Genomic DNA, 24,276 nt, shown 5'->3' on the forward strand with positions numbered 1-24,276 from the left:
ACTCACAACCACTTAGGATCCCAAAATTACAGATTTGTTTAGTATTGTATAGTAATTATATTAGAATAGTATATATGTGACACTTACATATTTAATATATGACATGTATTGTAGGCTATGCATTTCTGTAAACTGCTGAGAGAGAGAGAGAAAGAGAGAGAGAGAGAGTCTGATTACCTCCGCTGTCTGAAAACTCCTGTTTTCTGAACGACAGTTGACACATCAACGTACTATGTGAAGGCATTTCATCATCTGCTGTCTCAGTGTGTAATCCCCTGTGTCTTCTTACTAATAACAACAGTTTTTGTCTTCTCTGAGGTGATTTTCGACCATTTTTGACGCACTTCTTTTGACATTCTGAACTACCGCAGAAATGTCAGAGCATGTCACGTGACGTGACGTTCTAAGTGAATCACGTTGTCAGAAATTGCTTTTAGAATCAAATCCCCCTTTTACTTTCACGATTGGTTGCTGATGAAAAGGAAATTGCCACATTTGGATCCGACAGCATTGTAGAGGAGAGAGCTTTCCAACGGTATATGCATTGGGTATATGAGATGACAGGGTGCAGACAGCGATCGCAGAGCAGCGGGATGATTAAGACCGCTGCGAAGTACACAACGTTGCCATGAAAAACAGAGCGTTGCTATTGCTACACACAGCCTACGACATAGCTACGGCGGCAGTTCGACGCGAGGCGTTTGTGCAAAACTGCGGAAAAAGTGCAGAAAAAGTGTGGGTGTTGAACCCTCTCACCAGGAAAAGTGTGGGTGTTAAAACACCCACATCCCCCACGGGTGCGACGCCCCTGGTTCCTCCCAATCATGCCTCTCCATGTGTCTCCATCATTGCGCACGTGTGCATTGAAGTCCCCCAGCAGAACAATGGAGTCCCCCACTGGAGCCCCATGCAGGACTCCACTCAAGGTCTCCAAGAAGGCCGAATACTCCGAACTCTTGTTTGGTGCATATGCACAAACAACAGTCAGAGTTTTCCCCCCCAAAACCCGCAGGCGTAGGGAGGCGACCCTCTCGTCCACCGGGGTAAACTCCAACGTAGCAGCGCTCAGCCGGGGGCTTGTGAGTATCCCCACACCCGCCTCGCGCCTCACACCCTGGGCAACTCCAGAGAAGAAAAGAGTCCAACCCCTATCTAGGAGTATGGTTCCAGACTCATGGTGAATCAGAGCCAGGCTGCATTACAGGGCATAGTCATATGTCAGAAAGCATGGCAATATCTAAAAACATCTAATTTAAAGCTTGCTTGTCAGGTGACTGTCATGAAGGTTGTGGAAACCTGTCTCTCAAGGCAAGCACAGAGAATGTAGTCTGATCTAGTTTTATTCTCCATGCCAAGAATGAGTTCTTATTCATATTTTTAATATCCAATGCTGCCCAAATTGCTCCAAATGCTCCAAAATCTAAACCCCAAGTTCATAGGGTACCCAGTAAACCACGTAGGAAGTACATTGGATGAACATGTTGAAATTCCAGCTATGAAATAGACATTGAATGTAGGCGGGGCTGTGTGGCAGCTGTGGTGTATTTATAAAGAGAGAAGAGGAAGGAGGCAGTTCCCTAAAAAAGTCACAAGTACAAACACAGAGAGCTACACTGTAGTAGAGGAGGAAAGAGTGACAGAGAGAGAGTAAACGGACAGACGGAGAGTGAAGGATTTGCAAATCCAGGAGCTGGGCGAGAGGAAAGATCTGCTGCATTCTTGCAAGAGAGTAAGTGAGGGAGACATGACATGAGGAAGACCTAGAGGGGTGACAGAGGGGGAAAAAAGATCAAGGGAACTAAAAGAGATCCTTTGATGGTTGACAAAATAAGAAATTGCTGAAGAATTGTAACAGCAACAGCTAGCATTGATTCAGGTCAGTGCTTCCTGTTTCTGTCACAGGGGGAAGGAAGAAAAGCAACCAGCAGTTAACAAGTGATGGACAGAAAAGAAAAAAGATTTCTTTGAGATCATACATACATCATATGTACATTTTCTTCTCTTCTACACTGTTCTACACTGTAGAAAGTTGGAGTACTTTGAATAGAGGGAGTGGGGAGAAAGGGAGAGGGAGACACACACCAAAAAAGGTCTGGAGTCAGAGCTGGAGATATTGCAGGCTTGACAGATGCTGCACAGCTTTGGGGAGAGAAGAATAAGGAGAGACAGACAGACATAGAGGAGGGGACACACAACACAGGAAACAAATGTACGTGAGAGTTAACTAGATACTAGAAACTAGTGTGGTGGGGATAGTAAAAGTGGGGTGTTAATGTAAATGTGATTTTGTGATTTTCAAGAGACCAAGCAGAGCAACTGTAAACCCAGAGGAAAAAGAAGAAGCTCTTCTCATTGAATCCAATACACCATGGACACTAGGGTTTCACCGCAGTTCTAAACCAAACGGACCCCTTACCAATCAGGAGCCATGTCAACAGGCCCTGGCCTTTGTGCACCTGACCTGGTCGAGGGCCCCCAGACCACCGGACCCGTTGGGCTCCAGACCTTGTTGGACCTACTGGTGGGCGTCTACCAGGAGTTCTACTCCTCGTCCTTTGCAAGGGAGAAGTATGTCTCTGGTTTCCTGCAATGGGGTGAGTGTCTTCCTCTTATTTCTAGGTGTGTGTATGTGTGTGTGTGTGTGTGTTTTCATTTAGATATTAACATGCTGACCTAAATTACTGTCAGTACATATTACTAACAGTACACATTACTTAGCGGCGACTTTGGTTTGTTTGTTGGTTTTTCTGATCAAGGACAATCAACTGATGCATTACCCAGAACTTACCAAACATAATGTGTGACTAAGAAAGCTGTTTGTGTTTCTGCTGTTCAAGACATAGACAGTATATAATGGACTATATATATATATATATATATATATATATATATATATATATATATATATATATATATATATATATATATATATATATATATAATGGCTATTAGAAGCACTTTTCTGTTGATCTCTTGCTTTACTGCGCAGCCTCCAACTGAGAGAGACGACGTAAATGTGACGTGAGCAACGTGTCTGAAAGTTGTAAGTCTTCTGGTAGCTGTGCCATGAGAAATCTCAATCATTCCCAATCTTGCAGAGACGGAGAGCGTAGGTATATGTAAGGAGATAACATGGGCACAGGCTAATTATTGCTAACTAAAATGCTAGTTAACATTAGTAATTAAACCTAAACAGCTCATGTAAGTCGAAACTGCCTGCAAGCTTCTCCTGTACTATACGGTAATTCCTCTACTATGTGACACAATTGTTAGCCTATTTTTACAAAAACGTCTGCTACGGAGCCATAACGTGAGGTACAAGGTAATGGAGCCTTTTATACATTGTCGTGTTTCTTTAGAAATTAACAATGGACAAACAGAGTCTTTAAACACTTCAGATGTAAAGTTAAGTCAAGTGACGTCAAAATGAATGCTAGTCAGTGGAATGCTAACGGGAGGTGATCTCTTTGTACATCAAAATGGTGCCATAGGAGGTTTGAGTTCTGAAGCAAAGCTTACCCCCTTGGTTCAAGAGCTACATTCCTGGGCCCATTTTGTGTAGCAATTCAAGAACTGTATTCCTAGGCAGACGAGCAGCATTTAAAAAAGATTTCACACATGTCACTTGTATAGGGTAACCAGATTTCCTGGAGCTAAAACCGGGACACTTTGCACGTGACCGTAGTTTGTGCACGCACACACTTTTTAACGTGAACATGTGCCAGCCCTGTTCAGACACAGACAGTAACTTCATTGTTTTGATCCTAGGCTCCTCGTCTAATAATAAGTGTTTTTTACTGTGAAATTAACAAAATTGCAGTAACAGCCTTTTTCAGTTTAGTGTGAGATTTATGTTGAGATTTTTTCTAAAAAAGATTTTTTTAAGTGTTATTTAGCAAAGTAATTAAAATGATTTATTGAAAATTTTGAGCATTAAACACTTAATTTCCCAGCAGGGGCTAGCTCAAATAGTGGCATCGGCAGCTCGCAGTGGCATTTCCGGTGGCAGGTTGAGATGCCATGTCATCTGCCTCTGTTAGCAGTGGCATTTAAGGTGGCAGGTTGAGATGCCAACGACTTTTCCTGAGATGCCACGGCATCTTTCGCTGTTTATATGGTATTTCCGGTGGCAGCCTGAGATGCCACAACTTTATTCGGGCTCCTGCCGATGTGTGTGTGGTATTTCTGGTGGCATTCTAGGATGCCGCGGCTCCTGCCGATGTTTGTGTGGGTTGCCACCGGTTCACCGTAAAATGCCATGGCACATTTTACAGATTATGAGGTATGACAGTGGCAAACGAGGGCTGTGTCCGAATTCACCCACTACTCAAGTCCTACTAGCAGGGTTTAAATTGGCTCAGCCCCGGCACATAAGCCTACTTGTTTGTCCGGATGTGCCTACTTGCACATCAAATTTGATGAAAGTGATGCTTTTGAAAACATGTTATTTCTGACAATAAATTAAAGATTTTTGAAATGCCTATTTTGTCTCAGCGGAGCTGATGAGAACAATCAGAACACGGCAACAACCCGCCCAGAACTGCAGACAATTCACCACTGCGGGTCAACTACATAACGCCAAAGTGTCTACGTCGGTAGGATTAACATATAAAATGCCTTCTCATAAAGCTAAAAACCCTGTTCGCAGCGGTGGAAACCCGGTGCTCGGGCGCTCCATGCCACGGCATCTGCCTCTGTTAGCAGTGGCATTTAAGGTGGCAGGTTGAGATGCCACAACTTTACACGGGCTCCTGCGATGTTTGTGTTGTAGGATTTCAAAGAATTTTGAAATTGCGCTGACCAAGCTGTTGAACCGGTTCTTGCGGTCGCATCTCCTCCAGCGGGAGGGCCACGGCTCGCCTCTGAACATGGGAGAGCCCCACTCGGTGCTGTGTGTGTGTGCGGGGGGTAGAATGGGAGAAGGAAGTTTGTGTGAGGTGGACCTGGTCACCACAGACCCAAATCTCAGCTGTTGCTACTGTCATATGCTGCACTGTCTCTTCATGTGGCACATTATGTTTGGCACATTGTATGGGTCACTTCTTATATCATAACAAGGTAATACAATGAGTAATCAAGTGATGAGTGATTAACAGTAGGCTAATGTAAATGCTAAATGCCCTAATACCTGTTGATACTACAACAACGCAAAGTATAGGCTCTTAACCTTGCAGTTTTGCACATATCATGTAAGACTCAATTTCTCCATTTCTTTGCACAAAACTCTCCAGAAAGTGCCATTTAACGGTTTATTTTTCAAATTGTTTTCCAGGGGGGGCATCACAACATAACAAATCCCAATTTAACCCCTGCCTACTAGCAAACCATATACAACCAAACCAGTAGCCGCTGTCGTAGGCCTACTGTAGAGAAAAGATGATATCCGACTGCAACTGCAGGTGTTTGTAGCATCTGCTAGTGAAATACCGACATTTATAGTTAACACTTGCCAATATTAGACTTGGTAGCATTTTCATGACCATATCTGTGCAAAGGTTTCTTTGATTATTACAATAGTTTATTTATATTACAGTCTGTTATGTTGCAGTGCTGAGGAAAGAAATTGGTGGTAGCCTATGTTTCTTTTAATTTAAAATGCAATGTAAAATGACAAAATACTTTACTCACTCAATTGAAAGGCTGCAGTTTAAAGCATGATATGTGCAAAACTGCAGGTTAAGAGCCTATACTTTGCGTGTTGTAGTATCAACAGGTATTAGGGCATTTAGCATTTACATTAGCCTACTGTTAATCAGTCATCACTTGATTACACATTGTAGCCTATTACCTTGTTATGATATAGCCTAAGAAGTGACCCATACAATGTGCCAAACATGTGCCACATGAAGAGACAGTGCAGCATGACAGTAGCAACAGCTGAGAAGATTTGGGTCTGTGGAGCAGGTCCACCTCACCCAAACCTTCTCCCATTCCACACACACACACACACACACACACACACACACACACACACACACACACACACACACACATTGACAGTAGCAACAGCTGAGAAGATTCGGGTCTGTGGAGCAGGTCCACCTCACACAAACCTTCTCCCATTCCACACACACACACACACACACACACACACACACACACACATTGACAGTAGCAACAGCTGAGAAGATTCGGGTCTGTGGAGCAGGTCCACCTCACACAAACCTTCTCCCATTCAGGCCTAGTCCACACGGACACGGGTATTTTTATAACCAGAGTTTTTTCTCCTCCGTTTTAAAAAAAACAACCCGTCCACACATGCTCGGTTTAAAATAAATCTCCGTCCACATGAAAACGCAAAAACACGCTGTCAAGCCCTTGCAAAGAATCATCAACAAAGCAGTTAGCGGCGCACAATATGACGTCAAACACAGCGGATAATGGCGCACACTCTGACGTCGCAAGGCAAATAACCCGGTTATACTGTCCACACGTCAACACTGTAACCGGCGTTCCTGAAAATGCTCACCCTGGCCGGAGTTTTCAAAAATGTTCGGTTACAGTGCCCTGAAACTGCGTTTTCGTGTGGACGCAGCATCCTGGGAATTCCCCCAGAAATACCACACAAACATCGGCAGGAGCCCGAGTAAAGTTGTGGCATCTCAGGCTGCCAACGAAAATACCATATAAACGGCGAAAGATGCCGTGGCATCTCAGGAAAAATCGTTGGCATCTCAACCTGCCACCTTAAATGCCACTGCTAACAGAGGCAGATGCCGTGGCATCTCAACCTGCCACCGGAAATGCCACTGCGAGCTGCCGATGCCACTATTTGAGCTAGCTGTCTCTCTAATTTCCTGCATTCTGGTGAATTTTTATGCTATTCACGTAGCTGCCCGTTCTATTCGCCTCGGAAAAATAAACTGGACAAAGTTACATTCGGGGCTACACACAAAACATTCGGGGCTGAAGACACGACATCGGTTGACGCCGCTCCTGGTGTAAACCGGGACATTTTAGCGTCCCGACAGGCATTTGTCGGGACTCGGGACAAGCAATTAAAAATCGGGACTGTCCCGGTCAAACCGGGACATCTGGTCACCCTACACTTATAGTGTATAAATGAAGTAGCTACGGCAGCCTGTGAATTTTGAATGGCCTGCTATAAATTAATTATATTCATATTTGATGATTCTGCAGCTCATAGTTTACATCCAGTGCCAATGCAGGAGGTGGTGTGTCGTTTTTTGTGATTGCATGTCGTACTTCTTTTTAACGTTCAAATATTAAAGTAAAATAGCAAAGACTGTGGGGAGATGGCTTAACTAATGTTAGCTACACTTTATGTTAGCTGACTATGTGCGGGTAGCATGGATTTATTATGTTAATGGCGGGTAGACATTAACCTTGGTAACTGCTTAAGCGGTGTAAGTTAACATTATTTTTGCCTGGTTATTAAAAATGACTTGCGGTTTTCAAAGCAGCAGCAGTACTGTTAAAATACTTAAGCAGTAACGTTAGCACACACTTATGGTATAAGCTAACGTTATGGGGGCAAGGCGGTAACATTAACGTAACGTTACAAGGATGAAAACCAGATGTTATCTAAAATAGTGGGGTAGCAATGTACTACATTGTGCCTATATTTTAATCAGGCTACACTGCCCCTTTTCATTTTATGCTCTCCTATTGTCTTACTGTCATGTCAGCAGAAGCAGGCGGAACACAAATACCCACCATGTAGATATTGTATATTCAGTTGTTCTCTCCGTAATATATTAGTACTGGCACGGTTACTGCATTACCGCAATACCGCGGTCACGTGACACCTACCGTGGGTCTGAGCTTGTCACCGTCATCACCGCAAAAAAATGTGTGCACGTTGTGTCTAATGACATGAATTCATTGATTTTACATTGTGTCTTACATGGATTCAAGGTTTTACAAACAAAACTTATCATCAAAAGATTCAAAAGATCACGAGTTGGGGAGCGCAATGTTCCATGACACATAATAACATTCCATTCATGTTGAAAATTAGGCCTATATGTGAGAGTACCTGTGTAATGTCTTGTCATTTCTCAGCTGAGGTAGACACATTAACGTAACAGCTGCAGTGTTTACCATTGCCTTGTCCAATGTGCTCAAGGCTATGTGGATTCTTTGTTTGTCTTTTTCTGTCTCCGTGACCCACCGGAACAGCACCCTTTCTGTGTTCTAGGACCTCCTGATTTACAAATGAAGTTCTGAATATAACATATGAAATGTACCAAACTTTACACATTAATGTAAAAAAACATTCCCCAGTCTAAAAAGGTTTTTTTTCTTCTCCCTAACCATCTGGCGAGAAATTATCTTGTGACTCCCTTGAATGACATCATCATCTATTTCTATGTGGCCATAGTCACAGGCTTCCATGTCTGTTTCTGTCACATGGCTGGCTCAGTCTACTGACCCAGGGCGACAGTATCTGTTTTCAGTAGATAAAGAATTATTGTTATAGGATTGTCCTGTTCCTTCAGGAAACTTTTAGGTCTGAGGCAACAATGTGTGTGTGTGTGTGTGTGTGTGTGTGTGTGTGTGTGTGTGTGTGTGCCTAAAGTTGGTCTCTCCTGAATTGCTCTGAGTGTGTGAGGAGGTGGGTAATGAAAATAAAAATAAAGGACTGGAAAACTTGCCACAACATATAAATATATATCTACTATTTTTAGCTGCACAGAACATCTCCAATTCAGGCAGTCACTCTGTTGAAGAGAAACTCCCTTATTGGCAAAGATACTGTTATGTTCAGCTGAAAGGACACAGAGCAGAAAATTGTTTGTGATTTGTCAAGCAGTAAAACATGAGAATCAGGTTAAATGTTGTACTGAATAATCCACAAAGGGAATATTCATTCATTCATTCAACCTTTATTTTGACTCAAAAGATTATTGAGGGGTGGTCCTTATTTGAAATGACATTGACAAAAGACATCTACAGAACCACACAGAAAAGGATACACCATCATGATAGATAAAAAGACAATATAGACACAGTGGCGACTAGCAGAGCAGGCTATCTGTCTCGTCTTTTGTTTGTTTGATTAGTTGCTTGTTGTGATCATTTTCGGTGCGAACCATCATTAGATGCATTGTCTTATAGACCGTTACTATAAGCCACTATGAGTCTCGTATGGGAGCTGGTTTGAATAGTCGGTTCTATACTGTTTGTTATTAGCGTGGCAAGTGAGCCGGCCAGCAACGCAGAGTTGCATGTACGCTACAACAGAGACTTTCTCCTACAACTGAGCGCCTACGCAGGCAATTGGAATCATACCGAAGCAAACATACCCACGGAGATAAAAATAACTTTTAATGACATGGAACACAAGAGAAAACGAGGGAAGAGGGGAGGAGTGTGCCAAAGACTCAGGAATAGGAAAACAAAGGTTCCACTTCCAACTATCATTCTCTCAAACGTCCAATCGATAAAAAGAAAAGCAGACGAGTTGCGATGCAGCAAGGCTACAGGCAAGGAACACAGAGGGGGCGTATGCGTCATGATAAAAGACAGATGGTGCAAAACAACTGTGGTAAGAAGAAAGATCTGCACTTCTGATATTGAACTTTTATCAGTTTCTATGCGACCCTCCTATCTTCCCCATGAATTTCCACAAATATTTGTGACTGTTGTCTATATACATCCAAGAGCAAACATAAATAAGGCAGCAGACATTATTTTTAATACTACCCAAGAATTGGATGAAATCTCACCAGATGCGCCAAAGTTTATAATGGGGGACTTTAATAACTGCACCCTCAAAAAAACTCTGTCTACTCTGTTCTGTCCAACACGAAAAAATAAAATATTTGACTTATGTTACGGCTCTATCCCAAAGGCATACTCATCCAGTGCCAGGGCCCCCTTGGGGGGCTCAGATCACAACACAGTCCTTCTAAAGGTGTAGACACATGTAGCCGACGGCCGGTCGTTGATTGAAAACCCCGTCGATATGACGTCCCCGAGGTCCAAAAAACTGCCACAGAACAGACCAAAAAGACGAGAGGAGACGAGACGTAATACATCTCCATAACAGCAGGCGGCGCTAATCTGTAATGTTGCCCAAGAAATGAAAACCGGCAGCTGATTGGACGAACGCGTCATATGGGTTTGTTTTCTCCGGAAATTCAAAGCCAGACTGTCATGGCGGCCGTTCAGAATACGATCTCATATTGTACTAAAATAGTTCACTGAAATGTGTTTCTGAGAACATTTTAAGCGAGAAATAGGCCATGCAGTTGCTGAATCTGTCTTCAATTCAGCTCAACAAAGGTCAGATTTTGAGAGACTCTAGTCACCTCATCCCGCTCGTCATTTTGAGTCGAGTCCCGACTGCCCTGCCGCAGACCGAACGTGTCATGTCGGCCAAAATGAACGCCGACAGCCCCCCAGACTGTCCCACGGCCGATAATCGGCCTGGTGTGTCAGCGCCCTAAGACCCACCTATAAACAGGCTTTGAAAAGGGTTAAGCCAGTGGAAAAGCAGATCCAGGTGTGGGATGAGGACAGTATAGAGATGCTGAAAGGATGCCTGGAGTGTACATCCTGGACCATCTTTGAGGACTCTTCAGCTGACTAGCACGAACAGACAGAAGCTATTGCGGGCTACATAGACTTTTGTGTGAGTGCGGTCATTCCAACTAAGACCATTAAGGTGTACCCAAACAATAAACCATGGGTGACGAAAGAACTAAAAGACATACTAAATGAGAAAAAGAGAGTCTTCGCTTCAGGACGCTTACAGAACAGAAAAGACATGCAAAGGCAGGTCAATAAGGAGATCTACAAGGCCAGGTGTCAGTACAAGGACAAGGTACAGAGTACCCTGGCTGCGGGGAATTCTAGGGCTGCATGGACTGGTATAAAGTTGATGGCCAACGCCCCTTCAAGACAGGGAAAAATAATGATTTCATGGAGGACACAGCATCCCGTGCTCTGGCCAACAACTTAAATGAACATTTTACCCGCTTTGAAATAAATGACAGTGACAATGTTTCTGCTTGGCAACAGATTGAAATAGACGGTGCTGGGATGGAGAGCACTTTGATAATTATGGAGGAGTTGGTCCAGCGAGTGTTTGAGAAGACTAATGTGCGGAAGAGTCTGGAGCCGGATAACATTGGAGGCAGAGTGCTGAAGCACTGTCCAATTAAGTGGAATGCTTTGTTCCCTCTTCCAGCGCTCAATGGACAGTCAGGTGGTTCCACTGCTTTGGAAAACAGCAGTCGTGACCCCCCTTCCCAAAGTCTCCCATCCATCCTCATCCAAGGATTATAGGCCCATCGCTCTCACCTCTCTTTTAGTTAAATCACTTGTGCGGATCATTAAAACAAACATCATTGACTCCTGTAGACATGCCCTTGACCCTTTACAATTTGCCTATAGATTTGGGAGGGGGGATGGACGATGCCATTGCAGTGCTTTTAAATTATTTGTATACCCACCTGGAGGGTTGTAAAACGGATGCTCGCGTTTTATTTGCAGACTTTTCATCAGCATTCAGTACAATCCACCCACACATTTTAGCAAACCGACTTAGAGACAATTTCCAGCTAAACTCAACATTAATTAGGCCTAAATGGATTTTGGATTTCCTGAGTGGGCGGCCACAAAGAGTAAGGGTGGGAAACACATTATCTGGGGTGCGCTTTACCTCAATTGGGACACCACAAGGTAGTGTCTTGTCACCACTGCTCTATATATTGTACACTGACTCTTGTCGCAGTAGCTACCCAGGACGTCATATAATTAAATTTGCAGATGATACTGCTGTGATTAGTTTACTGGAGCGAGATGAAACTGAACATGGTCCAGTGTTGCAGGAATTTGCTGACTGGTGTGAAGTCTCCCAGTTGCAGTTGAATACATCCAAGACAAAATAATTGGTATTTGATTTTAGACGTGGGGCTCCCTCACCCACTCTGACTCTGATAAGAGGAGAGGAGATAGAGATGGTGACGGAGTGCAACAAAATTTTGACTCCTTTATCGAGAGTATTCTCTCCTACTGTATTGTATGTTGGTATGGACATTCAAAAATCAACCATAGGAACAAATTGGGGAAGATTGTTAAAACCTGTGGAAAAATTATTGGTAGGCAACAGGTAGATCTGTACCAACTATATCTGACCAGACTGGCACAGAAGGCAGATAAGGTTTGTATGGATACAACCCATCCACTTTCAATGGAGTTCAAGCCGCTCCCTTCTAGTCATAGATATAGATACCCCAATGTTAGAACCAACCGAGCAAAAAACTCATTCATTCCTATGGCAATAACCCAATTAAATAAGGTTTAGGGAGGGGTATGATTGAAGGAATAGATATGAAGTATGATAATGTGCAGTGTTTTTAATTTTTTTATGATATTATGCAATATACTTCTTTTACTGTATTCTATTTATGGATGTGTTGGATGGGTAGCGATGTGGATGTATGGTTCGGTGTTTGTGTTGTGGATTGTGTGTCAATACGCCTGTACTGTACAACAAATTGCCTCTTGGGGACATTAAAGTTTTCTAAGTCTAAGTCTAGTGAAATCTAATCATGACCATCTCTATCACCCTCTATACACTGCCTGTCTCGTACTCCTCTCTTGTCTCTCCTGCCGAAGTATATATAATAATTTAGTATATGCACCTTCTTCTGTATTTGTTTGCATTATTTTTTATTTGAATTATAAAAATGTGTCTCAACCACTACCGTAAGCAAAATGTGTTATACAATAATATATTTTTACAATACATTATTATTATATATATTATTACACCAGTATGCTAGGTTTTTCTATTGTTTTTAAATTGAGCCTATGTTCCACTGTAATTACCAAAGAACATCCTCTTTTTTAAACGAGCTAACCAGGGATGTACAAAGAATTTCACCCTTTGGTTGACAATAAAGTTGTATCGTATTGTATCGTAAGAACATCTTGGCCTGTATCTCTGTGGTTATGTCATTGTTTGAAAGGCATCAGGTTAGTTTTTGTTTGTGGTTCATCATGCTAATCCTTTCCTGGGCACAGTGGGCAGTACCTTCTCTTCCTCTCTCTTCTCCATCACCTTTTCTCTTTCTTTTTCTCTCAGTCTTCTCATCTTGTCCCTTGTCTCTTCCCTGCTGAGCAGAGCTTTGATTCTTTGAGTCTTTTAATTTTCTGCCTGAGAGCGACCATGCGGCCATCTTGATCAAAGATTGTAAACAAACTATGGCACATGCCTCCATTGACCTGTGAGGTCAGGACATGGTTAAGCCAATCAGAGCCCCCCCTACAGTCTGCACTACACTGTCTGGAGCATGTTCCAGGACACCACCGTCAACGTCACTGATATCAACGGATTCACTGAGTCTGTGGTAAATTTAATTTGTAAAGATATGTCCTCTTCTCTTCACGACATTGTGGGTGCCAGATTTTATAATACTCAGGCTCGAGCTGTGCTTGAGGAAGCTGCATTTGACAGAAGTGCAGAGGCAGGATGTGATTCATTTGGTTGACTCTTTCCCCAATTTCTGTAGAGATGTTCCTGGGAGAACCAATAGAGCAGTGCACAGCGTCAACACTGGCAATGCCATCCCTATAAAACATCACACTTATCGTTACCCTCCTCCATAGTCCAGGAGGAGGTTGACTACATGCTGCAAATTGGGATGGTTGAGCCATCTGATGGTGCCTACAGCTCACCACTGGCTGCCCAGGATGGAAAAGCAGACAGGTTTTGCGTGGGTTACAGAAAGCCCATTGAAGTAACCAAAGCCGTTTCTTTGTCCAGGGGAGTTATTTAGAAATGAGAAGTTGAGGAAGTCTGTCTTATTAAAGAGAAATTTATGGTATATGATGGAATTCAACCATGTTTCAGGTTTTCTCCTGGAGCTATAAAGAGACTTAGTAAAGAAAATGTTATATGAAAAAATAACTTGTAGATAAGTGTTATTATATGTCACGTTTTGTTTTGTTAATGGGGGAGGTCTGTCAAGGCACGATCTTTCCTAGTGGATTGCTAGGCTGAGGTGGGTGTGGTTTACCTGCGTCACAGCAGCTGGGAGTTGACTAAAGAGGTTGAGGACAGACTGGGAGTGAAGTCGCGGCAGGAAAGGCATGTGTTGTGATGGAGCAAGCTGGTGACAGGTAAGCCCATTTTACTTCACCTTAGACTAGCAGTTGAACATTTATTTGGGAAGATTCATAGATGCATGGGCAGCCAAACTTTGGAATCCCCTAGACACAATGATAATATCAAGTTTTCCCAGAATTGTGGTTATGCCATGACACCTATGCCCAAGCAAACCAAACCAGCCTGCCTGAATGACTGCCTAGTGACACTTACCTCTGTAGTGATGACATGCTTTGAACGATTGGTCAAGGATTACATTTGCTCTTCACTACCAAGCACAGTGGACCCATTACAGTTTCCCTACTGTCCCAACCGATCAACAGAAGATACACATCCTCCACACCACCCTATCTCACCTGGAAAAGAACAACAACCTTCTCATCATAAATCAGTTAAGACTAAAGACCAATTTACGGACCGTACGCTGGACCCTAGGCCGGACCCTACGCCGTAGTCTGACATGCACCTCTCAAAAATTGCAACTACACGTCGCAGCAACACAGACCGCAACAACTGTGATTTGTCCACTTGGTAGAATTGCCTACTCATTTCTTGGTTCTGCTTCTCCATAAACAACATGAAATCAAGGAGAGGGCTAACTTTTCCTGCTACAGCCCTACAACCATGGTCAGAAAGCACAGGGGAGACACACTGAAGCTTATCCCCCATTCATTTCTTTTATTCGCTCTACAACATCCTTCCCTACACATACACACATGCCTGCTATGCTATTCTCTTAAAGAGATACACTAGAATGATGCATAACACAGGTATAAAACTCAGGCCAATTATGTAGGCTACGGCGAAGGCTCTGCGTAAAGCCCTCGCAGAAGCATAAATCTGCCTTAAAGATATGATAGAGGGAAGGAAATACGCCCTCTTACTATCAATGGGGCCTCACTGGAGAGGGTGGACAGCTTCAAGTACCTTGGTTTCTGCATCATCGAGGGTCTGACCTATCATGATGGATAGCCACTGTTTAACATGTGGCATGTTGTGGTGCGGTCGCACAGGAGCAATTCTGCAGATGAATGGCATTGAACTAAACTCTCTAGATCAGGCTTTGCATTGATTCAGCAGACCTGTCCGGTTTTCTCAAGTTGTTGACATAATTAAAGAACCACTGTGTTGAGTAAAGAATGCATCCCACCCCAACCAACCCACGCACAAGCAATGACAGCGATCAGATGAGCAAGTTTCATATTTCACGACTTTTTAGCCTACACCTTGGAGAAAATACTGAGGTCTACCTAGGTGATCTCAATTATGGGTACAGGCATTTTCACAGTCTCTCTCTTTGCTCCTCGAATCACAGCTGAGCCCTTGGTGAGGGAGGTGAAAAGGACTCGAATCAAAAGAGAAGACTTTAACATCCTGAAGGTCATCGGCCGAGGCCCATTCAGTGAGGTGAGTTGGAATTATAAGGAATAACAAATTCTCTTTTTAATGAGCAATGGCATAGTGTTTTTCTTAAGTAATTTGTAGCTCGACCTGACTACAATGGAACTGCACTTTATACCATATTTAAAAATGTTCTAATCATCCGGTTTTTATCATGTGATAATATGGCTCTAAAAGCCCTCACCATGATAAATCAAAGAATTAAGTTTTTAGCCAGAAAAGCCATCTTTCTGGTCAAAGCAATTCTTCACACTCTATCTATAGTCTAAACCCATTTTGACTATGCTGTCATCTCCTGGTATACTAGATTATCACAACACGTCAAAAGCAAACTTCAAAAGGCTCAAAATAATTTGACAAGAGCTTAATTCAAAGTTCAGCCACATACTCATCTCGATCCTGCTTTAAAAATCTTAACGGGGTTACGGTGGAAAAAATAACAATTTCTATAAAGATGCTGCTCACTTGGTACCAAAAAAAAACATGGTACCAAAGTACTTAATTATTTTTCATGACTAGGAGATAATCATTTTTACCAACATCATATCACATTACAAGAGGTAGCTTGTCTACAGTGCAGCAGTACAGTTTAATAATCTGCCCACAAATCTGAAACTTGGTGTTTGACAGAGCAATCCCTGTAATTGCCAAACCCACTAGACTCCATATAAATAACCACAATTTTATCATTGTAAAATACACCTCATTCAAAGTAGACAGAAACAAAATCAATCAAAAGCTGTCTTGGTTCGTCTACTCATTTTTCCAACAATAAAAACTTAATTCAACCATTTACATGTGAACATAATGCTGGCTCTTTACCAGTGTTGGTCATCTTACTTTAAAAAAGTAATTAGTTAGAGTTACAAATGACTTCTCCCAAAAAGTAATTCAGTTAGTAACTCAGTTACCACATTGTAAAAGTAATTAGTTACTCAGCAAAGTAACTGTGACGTTATTTTTTATGTTCTATCACGCTATTACGTTCTATAACATCTTCAAATATGTTTATATTAACTGATTGAAGAATAAAAACAATATATACAGTATTTTAGAACATTTGGTATTTAGGATAGCTCTGAATAACTCAGACTCCACAGTGGACAGGGGTAGCATGTTTTCAACAACATACCTTGCAATCATTGTGTTCAGCTCTGCCTTGTTGCTGACCTGAAAAATTGAGCGTTATTTTAACAGAGTGGCTCCGTCTCCTTCGCTGGAGCTCACGCTAACTGCATTTGGGCTTGGGGTTGGGTTAGCAGCAGCAACAAGTGTCGCGTTAGCATGTGTTGATATGAGGGCCTTCATAAGATTGGAGTTGCTTGAGGCAGACGTGGATAAAGTTTTTGTCCTGGGCATAGTGTGCATGTTACATAAACATTCTTGCCATTCTGCCTTCTCGCTCATTTCAATGAGCGAGAAGTAGGGCCGGTACTTCCAGTTTGAGAACGCTACCTTTGAATGTCCCTGGCTCATCGCCATTGTCGCTGTCTTTAGTGGTAGTCAGAGCGTGCAGTGAGACAGCGTGAGCAGGGCATCTGCCCACCCAGCTAATCATCATCGCATTTGCAATGGTGTCATCATCCCCCCCTGCTCTCTCCAGGCAGCTGACAGTAGCCAAAGCCTGTGACACCTCGCGCTTCCTTCAACCAAATTGTAGTAACGCGGCACTTTACATTCTCAGTAACGATAACGGCGTTGCAACGATGGGAAAAGTAATTAATTAGATTACTCCGTTACTGAAAAAATAACGCCGTTAGTAACGCCGTTATACTTAAACGCAGTTACTCCCAACACTGCTCTTTACACGCTAAAAGTATTATAAAATTAAATGGAGTTTGGTGAATTTGGCAATAGTAATTTGGAGCCATTTTTTGTTAAACAAAAAGGATCTTACTCTTCAACAAAAAAGGTCTATCTCTGTAGGGATCCTTCTCATAATGTTGTCAGACACTTGGAATAATCTGAGCCTGTCAGCGGCAGAAACAACACTTTTAGTGGACGGATTGATGATGCACATTTGTCCAATATGATTACATTGCAGCCTGGTTCACGGCTGCCGGTTACAGCGTTCTCACTCAATACTAGACTATTTTCAAGATTCTTGTTCACATTAGTCATTTAGTGTAGACAACAATGCATGGGAAAATAGGGTCAAGGTTGAAAAAAACAACAAATTACCCTTTAAAGAAATGGTTACAGAGTACCAGGGCTCTATACTAACTTTTTTACTAGGAGCACTTTAGCCCCTAACTAATTTAAAAAAAAACATTTCCCCCCATTTTAACTGTATTACTGATAAATGCTTTGGTAATAAATACAGAAACTACAATCTGCTGTCTTATTTTAGTTCACAGTCACATTTTAATTAAATGGTGCTTACAAAAATATTATTACTGTCAATGTACTGTAATATTGCTTCATGCAGTCTCTCCCTCCCACCATTCTGTCTTTTTTGTGTTAACACTGAAAAAGCAATCATATCTAAAGGTGATTAAACTTCCATGGAAAGGGGAGTATCTTACTATTTAACACCCAGTGTGGGAAATATTAAGTGATGAGGGAGCCAGAGAGAGATGAGCTCATGACACTCACACAAGCACTATTTGTTTTTATGAAGTAAATAGTTATACATTTAGCAGCCTATATGTATTTTCTTTTCATAGAAGCAGTCCCTGCTCTCTGCTGTCACATCGCTACCTCTCTTACCCAAGTGAGGGAGCAGTACCGCAGCGTGTAGCAAATGTCGGAGTTGACATTAGCATTGATGTATAAATGTAAATAAATCAGTGAATGCACGGGCAATTAATTGATATCCTGCAGTTGTGGTTTTGAAATAAAATCCCGTTCTTTTTGTGATGAGACCGAATACAACACTGTCGAGGTCTTTCAACACAGCAGATGGCTAACGTTAGGCTAAGGCTAACTATTTATCGGCTATTACGACACAGCATTTTCCTCGCCAATGTACTGTCTTTAGCAAACAAAATGGATGAACTTCAGCTGCGGATCACCACTCGTAAATGTATTATGGACTGCAACTTCTTGATTTTTATGGAAACATGGTAACAACAGCGCTTTGCAACAGCATGTGCAGACAATGAGTGTGATGCCACGAAAGCGAGACACAAGTGTAGATCACAGCGTTATGCAGTTGACTAATCACTCACTCAGTTGACCCTCCCATCTCACACACATGGACAACTCTGGCAGACTTGCTCTCTCCTCCTTTTTTTAAATAAATAATAAAAGTCATAAAATTTGCAAAATGTTTTATCTTTTTATGACTGAGAATGAAAGGCTAACACTTTATTTGAATTGGGTGTGCGTAAGACTGACATATCACCTGTGATGGACATGAAGCAGTCTTTTTGAATGTTCACAACTGTTGTCATTAAGTGTCATTCAGTAAATTATGACACTTTTAATGCAAAGTTAGTGTTGCAAACTGTCCATATCGTTTCAGTTTACTTGAGGTCAAGAAAAAATATTCATGACACAATTAAAATGGTCTCGACAGCCAATGTAAAAACCAACCACTAATGACAGTTTATTGTAATGTTTTTTTTTTGGCTATTCCGCCTTTAATTTGACAGGACAGCTTAAGTGAGAAAGGGTAGAGAGAGGGGGGAGACATGCAGGAAATTGTCACAGGTTGGATTTGAACTCTGGATCTCTGCATCAAGGCATAAACCTCTCAGTATGTCTGTGCCTGCTCTACCCACTGAGCCAACCCGGCCACAGTTTATTATAACGTTAACACATAAAGCTAAATATTTTCTTGTCATAACAAAGACATTGACAGGTTATACTGTCTTTGTCAGGGTTGGGGACAGAACTCAAGCACAGACTGGAGTTGACACAAAAGAATCTGTTTTATTAGACAGTGAGAGTGAGCTGGCAGTGGGGGGTGCTGGGTCCAAAGCTGTCTGGGGCTGGCAGTAGAGGCTTTTGGTCTGGAGATGGCTGAGCAGGCAGTGGATTCTGAAGATAAGTTATTTCTGGAACAAGGAGCAGACAGGTCAGAACGAGAACAGGAAACTTAACTTGGAACAAATAACAAAGGGTGAAATAGCATACTGGTAGTAAGCAACAATCCGGCATGGAAAGGAAAGTCAGACTGGTCTTTAAAGGCAGATGATGAGCAGATGAGTTGCAGATGTGCTGATTTGGAATTGGTGCCAGTTGCGGGGAGAGAGCAGCAGAGGCCTGTACTACGAAGCAAGATTTGGTGTTAACGAGCTAACTTAAGGTTCAACCCAGGATTTTCTCTACCACGACGGTGGATTAGTTGTTACCGGGTTCAATCGCCGTGGTAACTTATGCTGAACACCTAACCTGGTCGAGAGCAGGTTAAGTTGGAGATCAGAGATCAACCGGTATAAAAGCACCGCCTACTGACCAATCAATACTCGATTGATAACGGCATCACCATTTTTAGAAGATCAGGCGGAGCTTGGTGCGCTGAGAGAGGGACAGAGAGAGAGGGAGAGAGAGAGAGAGAGAGAGAGGGGGAGAGAGGGGTGCGCTCATAAAAGTTAAAACATTTAGAGACCGACAACCCCGTTAACATTCCCTGATGGGTATTTTTATGAAATATATATATTTTAATGGGAGGGAATTGCATATCGGCTATTTGTCGGCTTCTTGAGCCGTTTGTCGCCAATGCGCACATTGGTTTGAATTATGTTTATATATATTTTATTTGCTCTCACGATCGCTTCCACTGCCAGGGTTGCAACTGAAATAATAGGCTAAAGCAACGACAGTTTATGGAAAGCACAAGTGTAATTATGGTCAGATCTTGGTCCTGACTGATGAGGAAGTGATATTAATAAGAGTTGTGATTTATGCATCTACAGCGTCCGCTATTTTTTTTGCCAGCTTTCCTTCCTGTTTTAGGAAGCAGCGACTGTATTGCATTTTCCCTGTAAAACCGTGTCTGTGTTCTTCATATTTATGTAGAATTATAATTTGCTCTTCTTATATAAAATATGCGGCTCTGGTAGATGTTTGCGATTGGTCGTGCTGTGCAAACACTGCCTCTTTTATGTGAACGCGCTTGCCGCTGGATTGGGAAACCCTGGGTCGATTGAACTAGTTGTTAACCACCGTTGTGACACAGTTTATGCGGGACTGCGGTTGTTAGGTTAGGTGAAGCCGTGTAACTGAAAGAAATCCAAGCCATGTTGATCTTGCTTTGTAGTACAGGCCTCTGGAGTCCACACACTGTGGAGAATGAAGGTGACACAGAAACACAAACAGAAAACCAAAACACACTGCAGGCATAACAGAATGAAGAAATAAAACAAAACACCTCTGCATACAGTGGCTTTACTATTACAGTAGGCTATGCTCCGCATCACCAATGTTATAAAGAAAATTGCCGTTTGCAAAAAACGTAATGCAACACAAAGAATCTGCATGGATGTTAAAGCCTGTCCACGATGGTTGATGTTAGTGATATGAGGACGGATAAGGTATCTACATATCTAATGGACTGTGAAAAAAATGCCTCTCAAATCGGTTATGTGGAAATGAAAATACATCTATAGTCGGGACTCAATATCATCTCCCGACATAAACTCTCTGTGAATTAATACAGCTTTTTTTATTAACGGGATCGTCGACAAAAGGACATGACATGTTTGAGAAAAAAACGTTTTATAATCTGCCTAACATAAACCAATACGTTTTTTTATTCATGCAGATAACAGACTGCATTAAAATGCGCCTGATACAGACTGAATGAATTAATGAATGAGGAAATGATAGAGAAGAAACCTCAAGCTTCTCTCATTCTCCTCCCTCTGACGCTGTGTTAGAGGGAGGAGATTGAGAGAAACTCAAGGTTTCTTGAAGAAAACCTGCTCCCGACCAGGTTAGGTTCACAGACTCAGTTACCATAGTAACGCGACAACCAGCAGCGCCTGCCCTGGCCGCTGGCTCGTCGCTTGGACAGTCTCGCTCGGACACCCTGCTGTAAACCGGAGGTCTCTCAGACCGGTCTCGTAAATAAGAGGCTTTTATTTTAGAGGGGGAGAGAGGGGTGCGCTCATAAAAGTTAAAACATTTAGAGACCGACAACCTTCATTCCCTGATGGGTATTTTTATGAAATATATAGATTTTATATATATATATATATATGTGAACGCGTGCGCCGCTGAATTGGGAAACCCTGGGTTGATTGAACTAGTTGTTAACCACCGTCGTGACACAGGTTATGCAGGACTGCGGTTGTTAGGTTAGGTGAAGCCAGGGAAATGAAAGAAATCCAGGCCATGTTGATCTGGATTCGTAGTACAGGCCTATGTTGTCTTGTTGATGTGCTGTTTTATCTTGTCGTGTGTTTTTCTAGAAGACCACAATGGAAATAAGCCTTCAGGCTTTATTGATTTTATTTCTGTGATTTTTAATGTATGCAATGACCGCTGTGCAGTGTTATTAGTGTTTTTTAATCATTAACTTAAATCAATCAATCTATCAATCCTCACTACACAAGTCATCACTGTTTCAGGTTGCTGTGGCAAGGATGCGAAGCACACAACAAGTGTACGCTCTGAAGATTATGAATAAATGGGACATGCTGAGGCGAGGAGAGGTACACCCACACAAACCTGTGCTCATATTCATGAACAAAAAGACAACGAAAATGGTAGGACCTAGAAGATTTTTTTACTGCAAATGCTGGGCTAAGATGGAAGAAAAAAGGAAAGTCAAATTGAGGCACATGCTCTTTGATATAAGCTGGTTGCCCTTCAGTTGTTTGTGGCTCCATCTTTCTTTCTACTTGTGGCTTTTTATCCAGTTTTCTTTGTGTTTGTGTCTTACACAGACAGCATGTTACCAGGAGGAGAGGGAGGTTTTACTGAAGGGTGACAGACGTTGGATCACAGAGTTGCACTATTCCTTTCAGGATGACAACTATCTAGTGCGTATGAACACAGCCAATCAATTATGTTAAGTAAATGTTTTGTACAAATATGTCCTGCTAGTCCATAGCATATGCTGTATTTAACTAAAATTTCAGAAGCTCTGCCATTTTCCTCACCCATCCCCCCCCTCCTCCCTCAGTAACTGGTGATGGATTACTACGTAGGGGGGGACCTGCTGACTCTGCTCAGTAAGTTTGGAGACCGGATCCCTGAGGACATGGCTAAGTTCTACTTAGCTGAGATGGTCATGGCCATTGACTCTGTCCACAGACTGGGTTATGTGCACAGGTAGACTATTCTCCTCTTTGAAAAATGGTGCTCATACTGTTTTCATTTACATGTTAGTTTCAGACTGCGGACACATACAGTTTCAAGATAAATTGTAACTTTGCTTTTCATATGGTTCAAGTATGACTTTTCTGAGTAATAAGCCCAATAAAGCTCACCACACAAACCTTCCTGTAACTGTGATATGGATAGAAAACACTGAAAACAACCTACGTATGATATGTTGCATTGGATGCAAATCTGATGTTTCTTCCACAGAGACATCAAACCTGACAACATCCTGCTGACAGCTGATGGACACATCAGACTTGGTGACTTTGGTTCCTGTCTGAGGCTCCAAGAGGATGGGATGGTGAGAGGTGACAGAGGATACTCTTTGAGAGGGAAAAAAATACAGACAAAACAAATACACAACTGAACAAACATTAGAAATGCAAGTCCTGCCCTTTTAATACCCCTTTTTATGTTGTTAAAAATCCATCAGCCGACCAATTTTATTTCAGGTTCACTCATCCATAGCAGTCGGAACCCCTGACTACTTGTCTCCAGAAATTTTAAAAGCAGTAGAAGGAGGCGGAGGTTATGGCTCTGAATGTGACTGGTGGGCTCTGGGTATCTGTGCCTATGAGATGGTGCTGGGGACCACGCCCTTCTACGCAGAGTCCATCTCTGAAACATATGCCAAGATCATCCACTTTCAGGTGTAAAAACACAATGAGAATGTCTTTCAGAATTCAAAGGACACGTTAAACACTGGCATATATATATATAATATATGTGTATATATATATTTCTTTTTTTTTAATCCCCAGGAGTATTTTGAATTCCCTCCTTCTGGCCCTGAGATTTCAGACAGGGCTCGTTCCTTCATCACTGGGCTCATCTGTGAAAGGGAAGTCCGTCTGGGGAGGAAAGGCTCTAGTGACTTCAGGAGCCATCCCTTCTTCTGTGGAATAGACTGGGGTTCCCTGCATAAACTCCCTGCCCCCTTCCTGCCTGAAGTATTTAATTCAACTCATACCTCCAACTTTGATATTCTGGATGACTGTCTCAGTGAAATGGTAATGTCTTTTTGAGAATCTTACTTTCCATGTCATGCACGTATGATGTAACCTAGGTTGTGTCTGAAAGAAAATGTAATATTTAATAACTGTGAGCAACTTGGTTAATAGTCCTCACTTGTCTATAGGTGATATAGGAAGAAACCCCAAAAATTGTATGTAGCCGTCTTGAACTTTATGGCCAAAGGTGTGTAACGATATCTTCATCACCACTGTCATCAGGGTGGTCATCGTCTGTTACCATGAACCAGAGCCTGCACCAGGTGCTCCCATGACACTGTCAGTCATTATGCTTCCTCCTCTTCTTCTTTTTTTTTTTTTTTTTTTTTGCCGCTTGGCAACACACAAACATTAGGTCACCAACTAGAATGGAGGGTGCATTATCTTGGCAATTTAGCAGCAATGATTAGCAAAACCTGCTTTTTTCCAGTGTAACAAATCTGATTTTATTTTGTAACAACAAGTAACTAAGATGCTTGGGGAAATGTAGTGGAGTAAAAGTAAAAG

The 24,276-nt window shown here is 42.2% G+C and overlaps 1 protein-coding gene across 1 annotated transcript in view; it reads left to right on the top strand.

Annotated features, from left to right (window-relative positions):
* Window positions 1-2,095: 2,095 nt before the first annotated feature.
* dmpk (DM1 protein kinase) overlaps window positions 2,096-24,276 on the top strand; it is a 76,218-nt gene continuing 54,037 nt past the window's right edge. The window contains 9 exon segments of the mRNA XM_028595385.1: window positions 2,096-2,209; window positions 2,301-2,594; window positions 15,399-15,490; window positions 22,003-22,086; window positions 22,321-22,416; window positions 22,560-22,708; window positions 22,967-23,060; window positions 23,212-23,409; window positions 23,521-23,769. Coding sequence (XP_028451186.1) covers window positions 2,429-2,594; window positions 15,399-15,490; window positions 22,003-22,086; window positions 22,321-22,416; window positions 22,560-22,708; window positions 22,967-23,060; window positions 23,212-23,409; window positions 23,521-23,769 — 1,128 coding nt within the window. The 5' untranslated portion in view covers window positions 2,096-2,209; window positions 2,301-2,428.

Source organism: Perca flavescens, chromosome 13 (assembly GCF_004354835.1).
Source record: "Perca flavescens isolate YP-PL-M2 chromosome 13, PFLA_1.0, whole genome shotgun sequence".
In the NCBI taxonomy this organism is placed as follows: Eukaryota; Metazoa; Chordata; class Actinopteri; order Perciformes; family Percidae; genus Perca; species Perca flavescens.